The following is a 13,721-nucleotide window of genomic DNA, read 5'->3' as shown; positions in this document are numbered from 1 at the left end:
GCATAGGTTGAAATTTTTTTTAATTGTATGTCAAAGTGAAAACAAATCTCTACAAAGTGATCTTTATTAATTACACATATAAAATACTAAATGTTTCACCAACTTTAATAGAACACACCTAAATCATCATTGGTGGAGCCAATTTGTTTTAGAAGTCACATAATTTGTTAAATGGAGATCAACTGTGTGTAGTCAAGGTGTTAAAACTGATACAGCTGCATCTGGAATGTCCAACTTTTGGTGAATCAGTAACTTAACAAAACGTCAAGCAACTCAGGGGATTGATACAAGACAATGTCACACCCTTTTAAGTATGGCTGAGCGATATGACAATATATACTAAACAATATAAAAATGTATATCATATATATTTCTGTATGGTTTCTATTGCTATCAGCGGTCAAACTGATCCATGCACGTTATGTTTATTTTGCACTAAAGTTCTTAATAAAATGAGAAAATACTTAATAGTTTTTATTTGATAAGTATTAATACACACAGGAGTATACAAATGTCAAAATATGCTTTACCATGAGGTTATTTCATATAGACTATAAATGTATTGAATTACCAGAAAACACGCTATATCGTGATATAAAATGCTTGTTATGAAATGACCAATATGGGGATAGGGGATATTGGCCATATCACACAGCCCTATTAATTCATTCATTCATTTATTGAGAAATGGAAAGAGTATGGCACAAATGTAAATCTGCCTAGAGCTGGGTGTCCTCAAAAAAATTAGGAAACGTGCAACATGGAGTAGTGACGAAGGCCACCAAGAGACCTACAACAACTCTGAAGGACAATCTTCAAAGGCTCAGATTGGAGCGACTGTGCATACAACAACAAAACCGGGTGCTTCGCCAGTCCCTTTATGGGAGAGTGACAAAGAGAAAGCCACTCTTACTTTCACTTTTACATTAAAGGGTTGTATGCAGTTGTTCAGTATCAAAAAACCCACAATAAATCTACTTTGTAGATCAGTGTATAAATGTGACGTTTTTGTCTGTTCAATTCAGGCAATATTCATATTTCATTGTAAAAATTCAAAAGCAATTATCCCTACAGTATGAGAGGTTATCATTCCTTTTCACATTACCATGGCAATAAAAACATGATTTAAATACAAGTTTGAGAAATGTCTTTTAGCTATTTAGCAACATCCGAGGCGCAACGTGGCACCCAGAAAGTGGCTCTGATATCAATGATGCTAATTAGGATGTCATTGTGGTTTAAAGATCAAGACTTGAATAAAAGCCAGGGACCAAGGTCAAGACAGATTATAACATGTTAGTAATTATTGTAAACTACATGTTCAGCAGAGAGTCTGCAGCTTTTTATTTCGGCCATACACTCCTCCGGGTGATTTCTCTGATCAGCTCCTCCATCTAGTTGAAGGTGTGTTGATCGGTTGGAAAAAGAACGAGCTATCTCTTGGTCCTGCTATAGGCACAAGGTTGCCCATTTCTGCTGTTGACCTTTACACAATTTTAATTACAAGACAACACTGGTGCTTTCATCAAACCTATCACTGAATTTACCTTTTGTGAGCTTTTCAACTAATGTTTTAATACTGTTTTTCAACATGTCACATTTTACCAAAGAAACATATTGAATGGAGGGCATTAAATGAAATAACTTAATAATGGTCTTTAAAGTGTGTCTCCATTCCTTATCCTACTTAAAACACTGAATGATTAACATCGAAGGAGCACTGTGTTCTATGGACATAAACTCCTAAGAAATGACATTAAAGATTACTATTTTAAACAAAATGATAGTGCTGCATGATTTACTATAATTAGCTATAAAATATACCATGGAGTCAGCAAAATCAACCCTCACTCATCATAGTATGGCTTTTTTAAGATGAATATAAGTAGAAAATTACAAAATAGCAAACACTGAAATAGTTATTTTCTCCCTAAATATATTACCACTTCTTCTTTCTGAAGCATGAATTACCCAAAAGTATGCCTCCTCCAGGAAACAGAAGTTCACAACTTGTCTCTCCTCTCTCCTTGTGTTGCTGGGCAAGAACAGAGGAGTGTGTTATGACTAGCCAGTCGGCCTGGCGAGTGTGTATTACGTCAAAAAGTCACACACTCATCAGCAGCCTTCTGTACCAGCTGAATGTGCATACAGTCAAAAGTTAGGGTGTAAAGACGACTCATTACATTGAAACTGTTTGACACGAACACTGTGTCTTTGTTTAGCAATGCACAGAGACTTAGAGTACATCTTAATAAGTGGGGTGTGAAGGGACCAATAATCGAAGCACTGGTGCACACAGTGACGCTGTCATTCCCTCCATCTAACTGTGTGTGCCAAATGAATTTCTTCACAATTGTTTTACTAATAGAGACACAGAGGGTTCGCCCATTTTACAACAAAATGGCTACTTTATTCTTAGTATGAATTTGTAGTTTATCTACAATACATTTTTAAACTTTCTAAAAAAGAAGGTAGTAGACTTCTCCAAAATGTTAGCACGTATAGACTTTTTCTACAGCAGACATTTTGTCATAGCAAATAAAACACATCACAATAATTATGGCCCCTTTTCATTTAAGCCATGTCACAGAGTCAGCATGCACACCACAATGGCCCCAGCCATCATTATTGTTATCCGTTACATCTGCAGTTTTCCTGCTATGACATGTCAAAATGTCCTTTGTGAAAAAGGGTTATTAAAAAACGTTTTGGTCAAAGACCTTCATTAGGCAAACTTGACTTGTTTCAAGGAACATTCTGACATTATGGGAAATACACTCTTTCTTACCTGAGGTAGACGATGAGATCATCTATGTGGTCAGAAGCAGCTCTGTGACATGTTTAGCCTAGCTTAGCACAAACAATGGAAGCAGGGGGGAGACAACTCGCCTAACTCCACCAAAAGTGCCTTCCAAAGCTGTCGTATATACACACATTGTATCTTGTGTATTTAACACTTGTAAACATAGCAAACAAGACAATGTTGCAGACATGAGCAGTTTTCTTATACAGATTGTAGCCATTTCTTAACAAACAACAGTGAACATAAGCTGCTTCTTGAAAGTTATGTCATAGTAAACTTGCCAGTTTTGCACATTTTCCCATATCTCAACAAAACTCAGTTGTGTAATTGTGGCTAGCTTGTTAACATACAAGATACAATATGTAGCCTAAATAAGGCAATTTTGGAGCTGCTGGAAGGTATAAGGCTTGCTCTGTTTCCCCCTGCTTTCAGACTTCCTGCTAAGCTAGGCTAAACCAACTTTCTTCAGCTCAGAGATTAATAAATTGGAGGTGTTCAGTAGGGGTGTGCAAAAAATATCTATTCACATTCGAATCGCAATTCAAGCTCTACCGATTCTAAATCGATTCATATTTTTTTGTATTTTTTTTTAATTGTATGTCTACTGCAATCACATTGGAAAAGTAACTACATTTACATACTATGAATCGTTTTTTTTTTAATCGAGAATTGTTTTTTAATCGAAAATCGATATTGAATCAAATCGTGACATTTTCTAAATTGTGCACCCCTAGTGTTCAGTATACAAGTCTACAAATCCTTATTCTGAACTGAAGGTTATCTTAAAAAAAAATTTAACTATAAATTCAGTGACTAGGAATGTTTGAAAGGAATAGTTTGACATTTTGGGAAAATAATTCTTGACCTGTCATTAGCGTGAGGTTGCCAGGAAACTAGTGGAGACTCCAGGAAGTCACTGTGCACAATGTACATGACTCGTAATTTTTACACTTACATTTTTGTATGGATTCAACAGACCCAGATAGCAAAAAATATCCGCAGAGCTTCTTTTTGCCGCCGGCCCTAAGCTGTCGGCTATAGGTGCGTCCCGCTGGCGGGGATGAAACGTTTGCCGCCGAATACGTCACTCCCGTTTCTTGCGAGATGCCGCCGGCGAACAGCTGGCGGGCCGACTGCTTCACTTTCTCTGGCGGTTGCCTCTGTCTAATGGACCGCGGCCGGCTGGCGGCAAGCCGCTTTGAAATACAAGGCTACTCTCAAAATCGACCAGCCATGTTGGTTTGGCATGTTGGGAGTTAGAGTGGAACTGACAGCATTTTAACTACTTTTCACATTTGAAGTGATTATAAAATCATAATAGCCTATATGCAGGGGCGGATCTACCGGGGTGGCATAGGGTGGCAAATGCCACCCTAAAAGAAAGCCTTGCCACCCCTGCTGCCACCCCAGTTGGCAGCAACGAATTCAAAGTTATGGCCAATTTGACAATTTACAAGCACGAATCTCCAATGTCCGACTGCAGTCAGTCAAAAACTGTTTGCTTCCCCTCTCACACATCTGCCACTCATCACCTGTCTTACCTTAATGCCTTTCCTGTGATAATGCCCTTTACTTCTATCATACTTCTATCTCCTATTAAGTGAGATCACATTGCATGGTCACTTATTCCTAATATGAACTGTTTCACATGAAACCTCAAATGCAGGACATTGATTGCATGAGATTAAGTTTGTCTGTATGAGTTTGTAAATGGCAGCCTGTGCCCTTTTGTAATGTGTACATACTATTTCTCATCAAACTGTGATAACTGTGATTAAATTCAGTATATATACGTCTGCCATATGTTGCCACCCCTCAAAAATTCCTGCCTCCCTCTTGCCGCCCCATAAATAATTTTCTAGATCCGCCCCTGCCTATATGTGAATTATATCAAATAGTTTTTTGTTCCAAAGCCATTAAGGTTTATAACAGATTCTTGACTCTTGATTCCATGATAAGGTAAGGTTTAGGAAATGACATTTAAATTACTTTGAAACTCTGAAGCGATTATACAGTAATATATGTAAAATATATCAAATTATTTTATACACTTAGGTGAAAATTGTTTACATTTCTTTGATTTATGCACAACTGAGACACACACTAAAAACTAGAAGCTATGACCTGTTAATTTGTGAGATTTGGAGGTGCTGGTAGGTGGATTTCGTTACCTTCGGACAGAACCAGGCCAACCTGTTTCCAGTCTCTATGCTAAGCTAAGATAACTGGCTGTAGCTTCATATTTAATATACAGACCTGAGTGGTATCAATCTTCTCATGTAGCTCTTAGAAAGAAAACAGACGAATATATTTCCCAAAATATTTTGAGTAAATCTTTAATTCTGACAATAAAAACATCAAGTGAATTTCAACACTATAAAAGATATCAAATTAAAACAAATGCTAGTTTAGCCTATTACCCAGATGGTGAGAAAGTGAAATGTATATTAATGCCAGAATATGGTTAAAATTTCAGTTTCTTGAGCAGCTCACTGGTGTGATTTTATAGTGCCAACATAAGTCACGTTTAAACTGACGTCTGACTGGCGCAACAGGCTGCAGTCTTCTCAGCAGGCCCACTCTTACTCAGCCTCAATACACTAATGAATAACAGCCTCGGGCTAGGCTAAAGGCGCAAGGTTACATACCTGTGATCTCTCCTCACAAAGAAATCAGCAGCACCCATCTTACAGAGATAAACAGTACTCAGCTCTGCTTGGAAGGAGGCTGACTCACTGGCTCCGTCTATGGAAACTTCTGCTGTTCCTTGGCCACTGCTTAAGCTCTGTTTTTTCTGTGATTTTTAATCTGTGGGAAATAGTGTTGCTATCTGAAACTGCCCAAAAAGACCTGTCTGGTGCAATCATTTTGAATCAGAAATGTCAGGGCCTGTTCACACTTTCTCCCTGGCCACCATGCCATACCACACCATACATGACCTGCAAAAGAAATCTCAGTTTTCTGTGCTGGCATGTCCACATTGATCCAATTGTCTTCTCTGATTACTTTACAACAACCTCAGCAAGTTCAATAATCACAATGGACATTTCAAATTTATATTAGGTTCTGACACCGTTAAAAACGTTTGTTTCCCTCCACTTTACACTAATCAACTAACATCTCTCCACTCATCAGCTTTCAAAATAACAAGCCATGAGATGTGAACAGAAGTCATTGTTGCTCTCCTTGCTGGCTCACTAAATATTCTCGTTGCCTGTAAAATGAGTTGCATTTCATTTTCATATTTTGGTGGTTGAGATGATACCTACTCCTGTTAATTATTCATGTGTCAGTAATGTGTGCAGCTGTTCTCCTCTCAGACAGAAAGAAGAAGGAGGAGATTGAATTGATCTCTAATCTATTCATTCAAGTAAAGCAGTGAATGCAGATACAGCAGCGTTTCCTGATAACAATGTCTTGGGACTACACTGTTAGTACAGCTTTTTTTTTTTTTCATTACTTTGTGGTAATGTCTGAAGTTCTACCACGGACTCTGTAACATTTTTTTGTAGAAAAAATGCCTGGCTATCAGCATCCTTTACCCAGCGCAACTGGGCGAGCTCATGAATAGTATTGAGCTCAGGCAATATGATGTCAGACTGACAAGCTTTTGTAATTGGCCTGATTTCTCCGCTTATTTCTTTTCAGTGGCTAGAGCTGACAGAGGAGGTAGCAGTTCATTTTCACATTCACGACATAACACAAACACATATGGACCTAACATATTTCAAAAAACGGTTTTGTGTGGCAAGGGTACCTTTAATATAAAGTGTGATATTACAGATCTGGACCACTAACATTTTTGTGATGGCAATGCTTGTCTGCCTGTCAGTCCACCACTTTGGTCCAGACTGAATTTGTTTGACTACTATTGGATTTTGTACATTCATGGTTCCCAAAGCATGAATCCCCATCCCAGTAACTTGTGTAGTAACTAAGTGATCCATTGACTTTACCTGTGGCGCCACCAGCAGGTCAGATTTTTCACTTATCCAGGGAAATATTTACTCAGTGGATCAGCATAAAAATTAGAATAGACATTTGTGGTTCCCAGAGGATTAATCTTAATGACTTTGACGATCTCCTGACTTTTCCTCTAGCACCACCAGTAGTTTTTGTGAAAAATGTCCAGCCAACTATTGAATGGATTGCCATGAAATTTGGTACAGACATTCATGATCCGCTCAGATTCATCCAGCACCATCATCAGGTCAAAATTAAAATGATTCCAATACTTCTTATGACCAGACTGCTCCAAAACTAATGACATTCCTATCAGCCTCAGCTGTACTTTGCGTCCAATGCTTATCAGCATGCTAGCATGTTAAACTAAGATGCATGTTAGCAAGCTGACGTAAGCAAAACCCCACTGTGCCCAAGTACAGCCTCACAGAGCCTCTAGCTTGGGTGTATACACTTTAATATACCCTGAATGCATTTTACAGAGCTGGACTGATGTTTTCTCCTGTGCATATGCGAGACAGAAAAGTATGGTTCATAACATTAATTCTTTTTCTGTAGCCCTGGTACACCTGATGTTTACCACTAGTGGATCTAAATCTGCAAGTTCCACATATAGCCTGGAATACTAATAAGAAGACTTGGTTACCTCCTATTGTTTTCTCTCTTTGCTCACTCTCCTACTCTCTCTTTTTATTTGAACCTTCTTTTCTGCCTCCTTCTCACTTTCTTGTTTCCTCAACAGGAATACCTGTGTCCACTGAAGCGGTTTGTGTAGAGGAGCATGTTGTGACAGCCATGTCTCTGGAGATGGAAAAGACCATCACCAAGCTGATGTACGACTTTCAGAGGAATTCCACCTCTGATGATGACTCTGGATGTGCACTGGAGGAATACGCCTGGGTTCCCCCCGGCCTCAGTCCTGAGCAGGTACACAAGCTCCACAATCTTCCCTTTCAAGTCAAAGATATTCAGCTCGCACAGTAGACACCCCTTTCCCATCGCTCATAAGTGATTCATTAGCTAATGCTTATTTTTGTCCGGCATAGCCAGACCGTATCAAATTGAACCGAATCGGTCAGAAGAATTTAATTACTATAAAGTATCTGTGGCATTTTCCTAATAATCCTGAGATGGAAAATTCTCTGATCTGAAAACAAGCCCGTGTACCATTATTGTTCTTAAATCTCCTTCATGGTGTGTTAGTCTCTGTGAGTTGAAAGGGGGGAAGAGGAGGGAAGGGCATGGGGTGACATACAAATCACTAAGACTTAGCTGTCAAGCGTTTCATGGAAGTAAATCTCTAAGGACATTTTTCAGTCAGTGTTAAAGCTGACACTGTGTAGGAACCAAGTTAACAGTCAGAAGAAGAATGACAACCATAACCGACATCATGAAAAGGAACCACAGATTGATTAGATGATTGCATTGTCTGAAGAACAGATGAATTAAGCAAACGTCTCAATCACTCTGACATCAAAATATGTATTTGTCAACCTTTTATATATTCAAACATGTATATGGAGTCCCAATCCACATAAAGCAATAAGCAATTTCCCTGATTACCATCAAGTAGATCGGGGTATTCAACGTTTTTGAAGCCAAGGACCCCTTAACTTAAAGAAAGTTGGTGTAGAGACCCCCTACTACATATGTTGTATAAAATAAAGTTGCATATTAAACATGTGCCTACAATAATGTGTAGGGTGGCCTAAAACCTTTATCCATATCTTTTTTGCATAGAATACTAAGCTATTGAAATAGCCTAATAATTGTTGCCATGATTTTATAAATCCTGTTTTAATGTTAAACATAAACAGTGAATCTAGTCTGGCAATAGACCAAGCTCAATCTTTTAAGATTGAACATTAGTCTGGGGAGTCTGCTCTGTATTTTCTACTGCACAAGAGGTGTGCTCAACGGGCGTAGTTCAAATGACTCTGTACACAATTGGATAGTCCTTCAACCAATCAGACCAACGATCCGTGTGACGTACTTTGCAACGGGGTTTTTGCTGAGCTCCATTCTTTTGGCCAGCAGCGGGGCTAGCTGGTAAATTAGGCTTTTACCAAAGCCGATTGGTAGTAAGGCAAACACTCTTCCATTTTCAGAGAAAACTTGCCCTTGAAATCTTTTAAAACAGCAGCAACAGCGGCTTCAACGGTTTGCTGCGCTTCGGTGGCCGCCATGTTGAATGTAAACAAAAAGCTACTTGCTGTCGCTTCTCTATCGTCATCGTGTTAAACCCGCCAATAGCGCGCCAGGTGGATAAGCCAGTTTGTGATTGGTCCCCGCAGATTTGTAATGGAAGCAGGATAGAAAAATCAACAGGTTTCCAGCCTGAGCTGCAGGGCAAAATCAAATCGCAGGCATATCTGGCTGGGTTTACCCAGTCTACCGTGAATCCTTAGGATTAACTGTATCTGTGGATGGCCTTAGAGACTACCTTACCTATAGGCCAGTAAGCCTATCATCAGTTGGGATTTATATTTGCTAATAATATGTTGGATTCATTTTAGGACTTTTACATTTTTCAAAAAAACGTAACAATAATTTGGAGCCCCCCCCTGCATTGACGCTGAGGACCCCCTGTTGAAAATCCCTGAAGTAGATGATTATAACATTTCTCCAATAAAATATGAGTAATATGTTACTTTAGAACTGTTCAAATATCATTATTTTTTTCCATTTAATGAATTTGGAATGCTAAGCCTCAATGTGTTCTGTATTTTAGTGTATTCTTGCAAATTTAAACCCAGAGGAATGGAAGTAATTTAAGTCGGTGAATGTTTGGATGAATCTAATTGGAAATAAGTGGCAATGTGTTTATGCATCCAGGTTTCACAATTCCCTGTCTGGACTCATTTGCAGTTTAAATGCCTTGTAATTGCATGCATGGCCAAGCTTATGTAATCAATTGTGCACACATCCAGAGGAAGATATTTCCTCATCATTTCTTTATTTTTGTCCGTTGTTTTCGTAAGTTCTGACATAAGATGAGCCCAGTTCTGTTCAGCTATATTGGGTATAAACACTTGTCTTTATTTAGTAAGGGCAGCACTCATAGGGCTCTGTTAACAGATGACAGGCTGGGCTGATAACAGTCATTTTCTCCAGTCAGCCATCTTGACAGGATGCTCAAAGAGGCTGCATTCTCTCTCATCCAACAGGGGGTACAGGCAATTGTAGCCTCCTGTTGCTTTCTTAATGCATTTGGATATAATGATTTTTAATCCTGTCACTTTGGGTTTCTCTCCGCACAATGTCATTAATGTGACTAAAATTTTAAAAGAAAATCTGTATTTCATGCCTTACAGTTTATCGAGCTGTCCAAACTCAAAATTTTGATTCAGATACAGATACAAACTGTATCAGTATAATATTATCTAAATAATACTTTATATTATTCATATCATATTTTTATTGTTCATTTTCTAAAACTAAAGTTATTTTAAGAGCTTGAGAATACAGGATTTGGTGGGATAGAGGCTCCCATAATTTGAAACAGAGCTGAGACTATCAATTAATCGATTAGTTGATCAACATTAAATTAAGCGGCTACAATTTTGATAATTATCATTAAAGTCATTTTCTACGCAAAAATACCAAAAACTCACAGCTTCTCAAATGTAAATGACTGCTGGTTCTCTCTCTTCTATGATAGTCAATTGAATACCTTCAGATTTTGGACTGTAAGTTTGACAAAATAAGCAATATGAAAATGTCACATTGTGCTCTGGGAAATTGCAACGGACATTTTTCACCAGAAGAGAAACAATTAATTGATTAATTGATAATGAAAATAATCATTTGTTGCAGCCATAGATACATTTTCCATGAGCTTAAAACACAGAAGAGCTGTTAAGGAAAGTGTTTTTGCAGCCAGATAAAATTAAAAAAAATGCTGTATGAGACTGAATATTCAGTGACATACTTGGACTTGAACTTTAAAGCTTACCTGTTTCCTTTTATAATAAGCTCTCCTCATGTGAAGAGGCAGATTCGGGAGAAAAGTTCCTCACTTCAAATAACCCTGACTTGCAGACCTGGCCTAAGGCTCGGTGCCAACCTCTACAGCCACAGCATAGAATAGAACAAGTATAGAGAAGCTGAAGAGCAGCAATCAGAGACGTTCCTTTCCCTCTCGCCCTCCACCCACCCCACTGATCATGTAAATTGGATCACAAAAATCTCAGCAAAATAGATCTTTACACTGCACTGAACACTAGACCACTCAGTGTCACAGGCTGTTTTACTGAAAATCAGAGACAAGTGACAAGATTGCTTTCCTTTCTTTGAGTGTTTACTTCTTAAACACCAATCAGGTTTTCTCTATTTCACCCGCTAACTTGCAAAAATAAAAGGAGGTTCAGGCCGCAGATACCAAGTCCTACTGTATCGTTAATTCTAACTGCAATACCAGCATGGAGAGTTCCTTTAATCAATGCGAATATAGCTGTTAAAAATGTGGAGCACCTGATGCTGTTCAAGGTTGTGTCTGCAGCAGCAGCAGCAGCAGCAGCAGCAGCACAGAGCTCATGGTGCCACACTTTGAATCCCAGACACTAATTTTCAAGGGCAGCGATGATGGAGGGTAAAGCAAAAACATATTAAATTGGCATGAAGACCATGATAAATTCATCTCAAAGTAATTTTAGATTCATTTAGGTGTGTTTGTCACCATGAATTAATGAAATAATGTAGATTATGTAAACTAGACTACCTTTAACACAACATAATGGACTCCGTTACCACTGTGCAAGTCAGCACTATATCTTATGTAAAGTGGCTGTAATCAATATATTTTATATTAATAATATATCACACATTACTTACTAAATTGTATTTAAAAGGTGTCTTTGTGTGCATCTTTCAGCTCATTGTTTAGATTTTCCAGCCATACATGACCTGTTTTGGTTCACTCTCACTGCTTTATCAGCTGTTTTCAGTGGAAAAACCTTTAAAACGTCATAGAGACAAACTTAGCGACTAGCATAGTGGAGCATTTAGCAGCTAAAGAGACAAATCTTTATCTGAGGATAAGTGGAAACCAAAACAGCTAAAAAGAGAGTGACACATGGCCAGAAACACAACTTGAAATGAATGCTAATGTTGCTAACAAGTTTGTCATCTCAACTTTATAAAGCGACGATATGTTACTGTTTTTTACAGTGGCCAAAACATCAATGAATGTCGGTTTAATATTTGAATATCACCACATGTTTGATGTTGTTTCAGGTGCATCAGTATTATAACTCCTTACCAGAAGAGAAGGTCCCCTATATAAACAGCCCTGGAGAGAAATGTCGTATCAAACAACTGCTTCACCAGTTGCCACCACATGACAATGAGGTAAAACAGTTTTAACAGCAACTTTTTACACGTTGACTTTGTTATGACTTTGAGTAGTTAGCATTTTAGTTTGTATGATGATGTCTGATGATGAATCGTGTTATCAGATGCGTTATTGTAACTCGTTGGACGAGGAGGAGAAGCGAGAGCTTAAGCTCTTTAGCAACCAACGGAAGAAGGACAGCTTGGGCAGAGGCAACGTCCGTCCTTTCCCCCTCACCATCAATGGGGCGATCTGTGAAAAGGTAAAATCACCAACTAGCCCGTTGTTCTCCATTTCACTTATTGAAGATATCAATGGACAACCCAACAACTTTTTAAGGCTTCTTTCTGTCTAAAGAAATTGCATGATGTAATATATCTGTATACTTCAGCCCATTTTTCAAATTATACTCTCGGTTGTGCTCACTTGTGCTTCTTTTTGATGTTTCATCTTATGGATGAAAGAGATATAAAAACAGAAGACATTTGAATCTTTAAAACATCATGTTATTTCAAATACCATCTTCTTACCCTCCCTCTCCACATCTTACAGTTTGTACTAAATGCTGCCTCTTGTCCCACACCTACTTTAACCATTTCCTTTCTTTACCTTTAAAGTTGTGTTGTGTTCTCTCCTTTTCTCTCCTCTCCTCTCCTCTCCTATTTTTTCCTCCCCTCTTATCTCTCCCTTTCTTTTTTCCTCTCCTCTCCTCTACTTTCCTTTCCTCTCTACTCCTCTCCTTTTGTCTCCTTTCCTCTCCGCTTTCTCCTCTCCTACAGTGTGGTGGCCAAATAAATGGAGGGGACATTGTGGTTTTTGCTGCAAGGGCAGGTCATGGAAAATGCTGGCACCCGAATTGCTTCGTCTGCAGCATGTGTGAGGAACTGTTGGTGGATCTCATCTACTTCTACCATGATGGCAAGATCTTCTGTGGCCGGCATCATGCCGAGAGGCTGAAACCCCGCTGCTGTGCCTGTGATGAGGTGCGCCTGTCTGGGCCTAGAGCCTTTCAGCCCAGAGACTTGGATGTGGTTAAAAACTGGTCTGGAGAGAAAAGATCTTTCAGTATTCTTGCCATGTCTCAGAAAGTCTGCTTGTTTTCTAACTGGAATGTGTGGAAATCTGGCCTGAGATAATAATAATAATAATAATAATAATAATAATAATAATAATAATAATAAAATAATAATAATAATAATAATAAAAACTCTGGCCACAGTGCTCTGCACTAATTAAAGACTGGTCAGGTTTGTTTTGGGATTTTTATTTGATACAAATTATTTGATTTTCCTTACTCATAAAAAGTTCGGTAACACTTTACTTGAAGTTTTCTACGTAAGAGTGACATGACACTGTCATGAACGCGACACTCACATGATACTGTCATGACACAGTCATGACACATGAACCCTAACCCTAACTCTAACCCTAACCCTAACCATAACTTGTCATGACAAAACCGAATGACACTTACTAAAAAAGCATTATGTCATAAACGTTTATGACTTGTTTATAATGTTTTATGACACATTCATGACAGTGTCATGTCACTCTTATGTAGAAAACTTCAAGTAAAGTGTAACCAAAAGTTCTGTAGGACTGAGATCACTAACCCTAACCCTT

General features: G+C 38.4%; 1 protein-coding gene across 1 annotated transcript in view; it reads left to right on the top strand.

Moving 5' to 3' along the window:
* Positions 1–13,721, top strand: part of LOC120559825 (prickle-like protein 2) — a 43,585-nt gene that overhangs the window by 25,206 nt on the left and 4,658 nt on the right. The window contains exons 2-5 of the mRNA XM_039801855.1: positions 7,509–7,693; positions 12,002–12,115; positions 12,223–12,360; positions 12,878–13,081. Coding sequence (XP_039657789.1) covers positions 7,562–7,693; positions 12,002–12,115; positions 12,223–12,360; positions 12,878–13,081 — 588 coding nt within the window. The 5' untranslated portion in view covers positions 7,509–7,561. The remainder of the gene's footprint in view (positions 1–7,508; positions 7,694–12,001; positions 12,116–12,222; positions 12,361–12,877; positions 13,082–13,721) is intronic.

Source organism: Perca fluviatilis, chromosome 5 (assembly GCF_010015445.1).
Source record: "Perca fluviatilis chromosome 5, GENO_Pfluv_1.0, whole genome shotgun sequence".
Classification (NCBI taxonomy): Eukaryota; Metazoa; Chordata; class Actinopteri; order Perciformes; family Percidae; genus Perca; species Perca fluviatilis.
The sequence above is the reverse complement of the archived record's forward strand: the minus strand, read 5'-3'. Positions and strand labels throughout refer to the sequence as shown.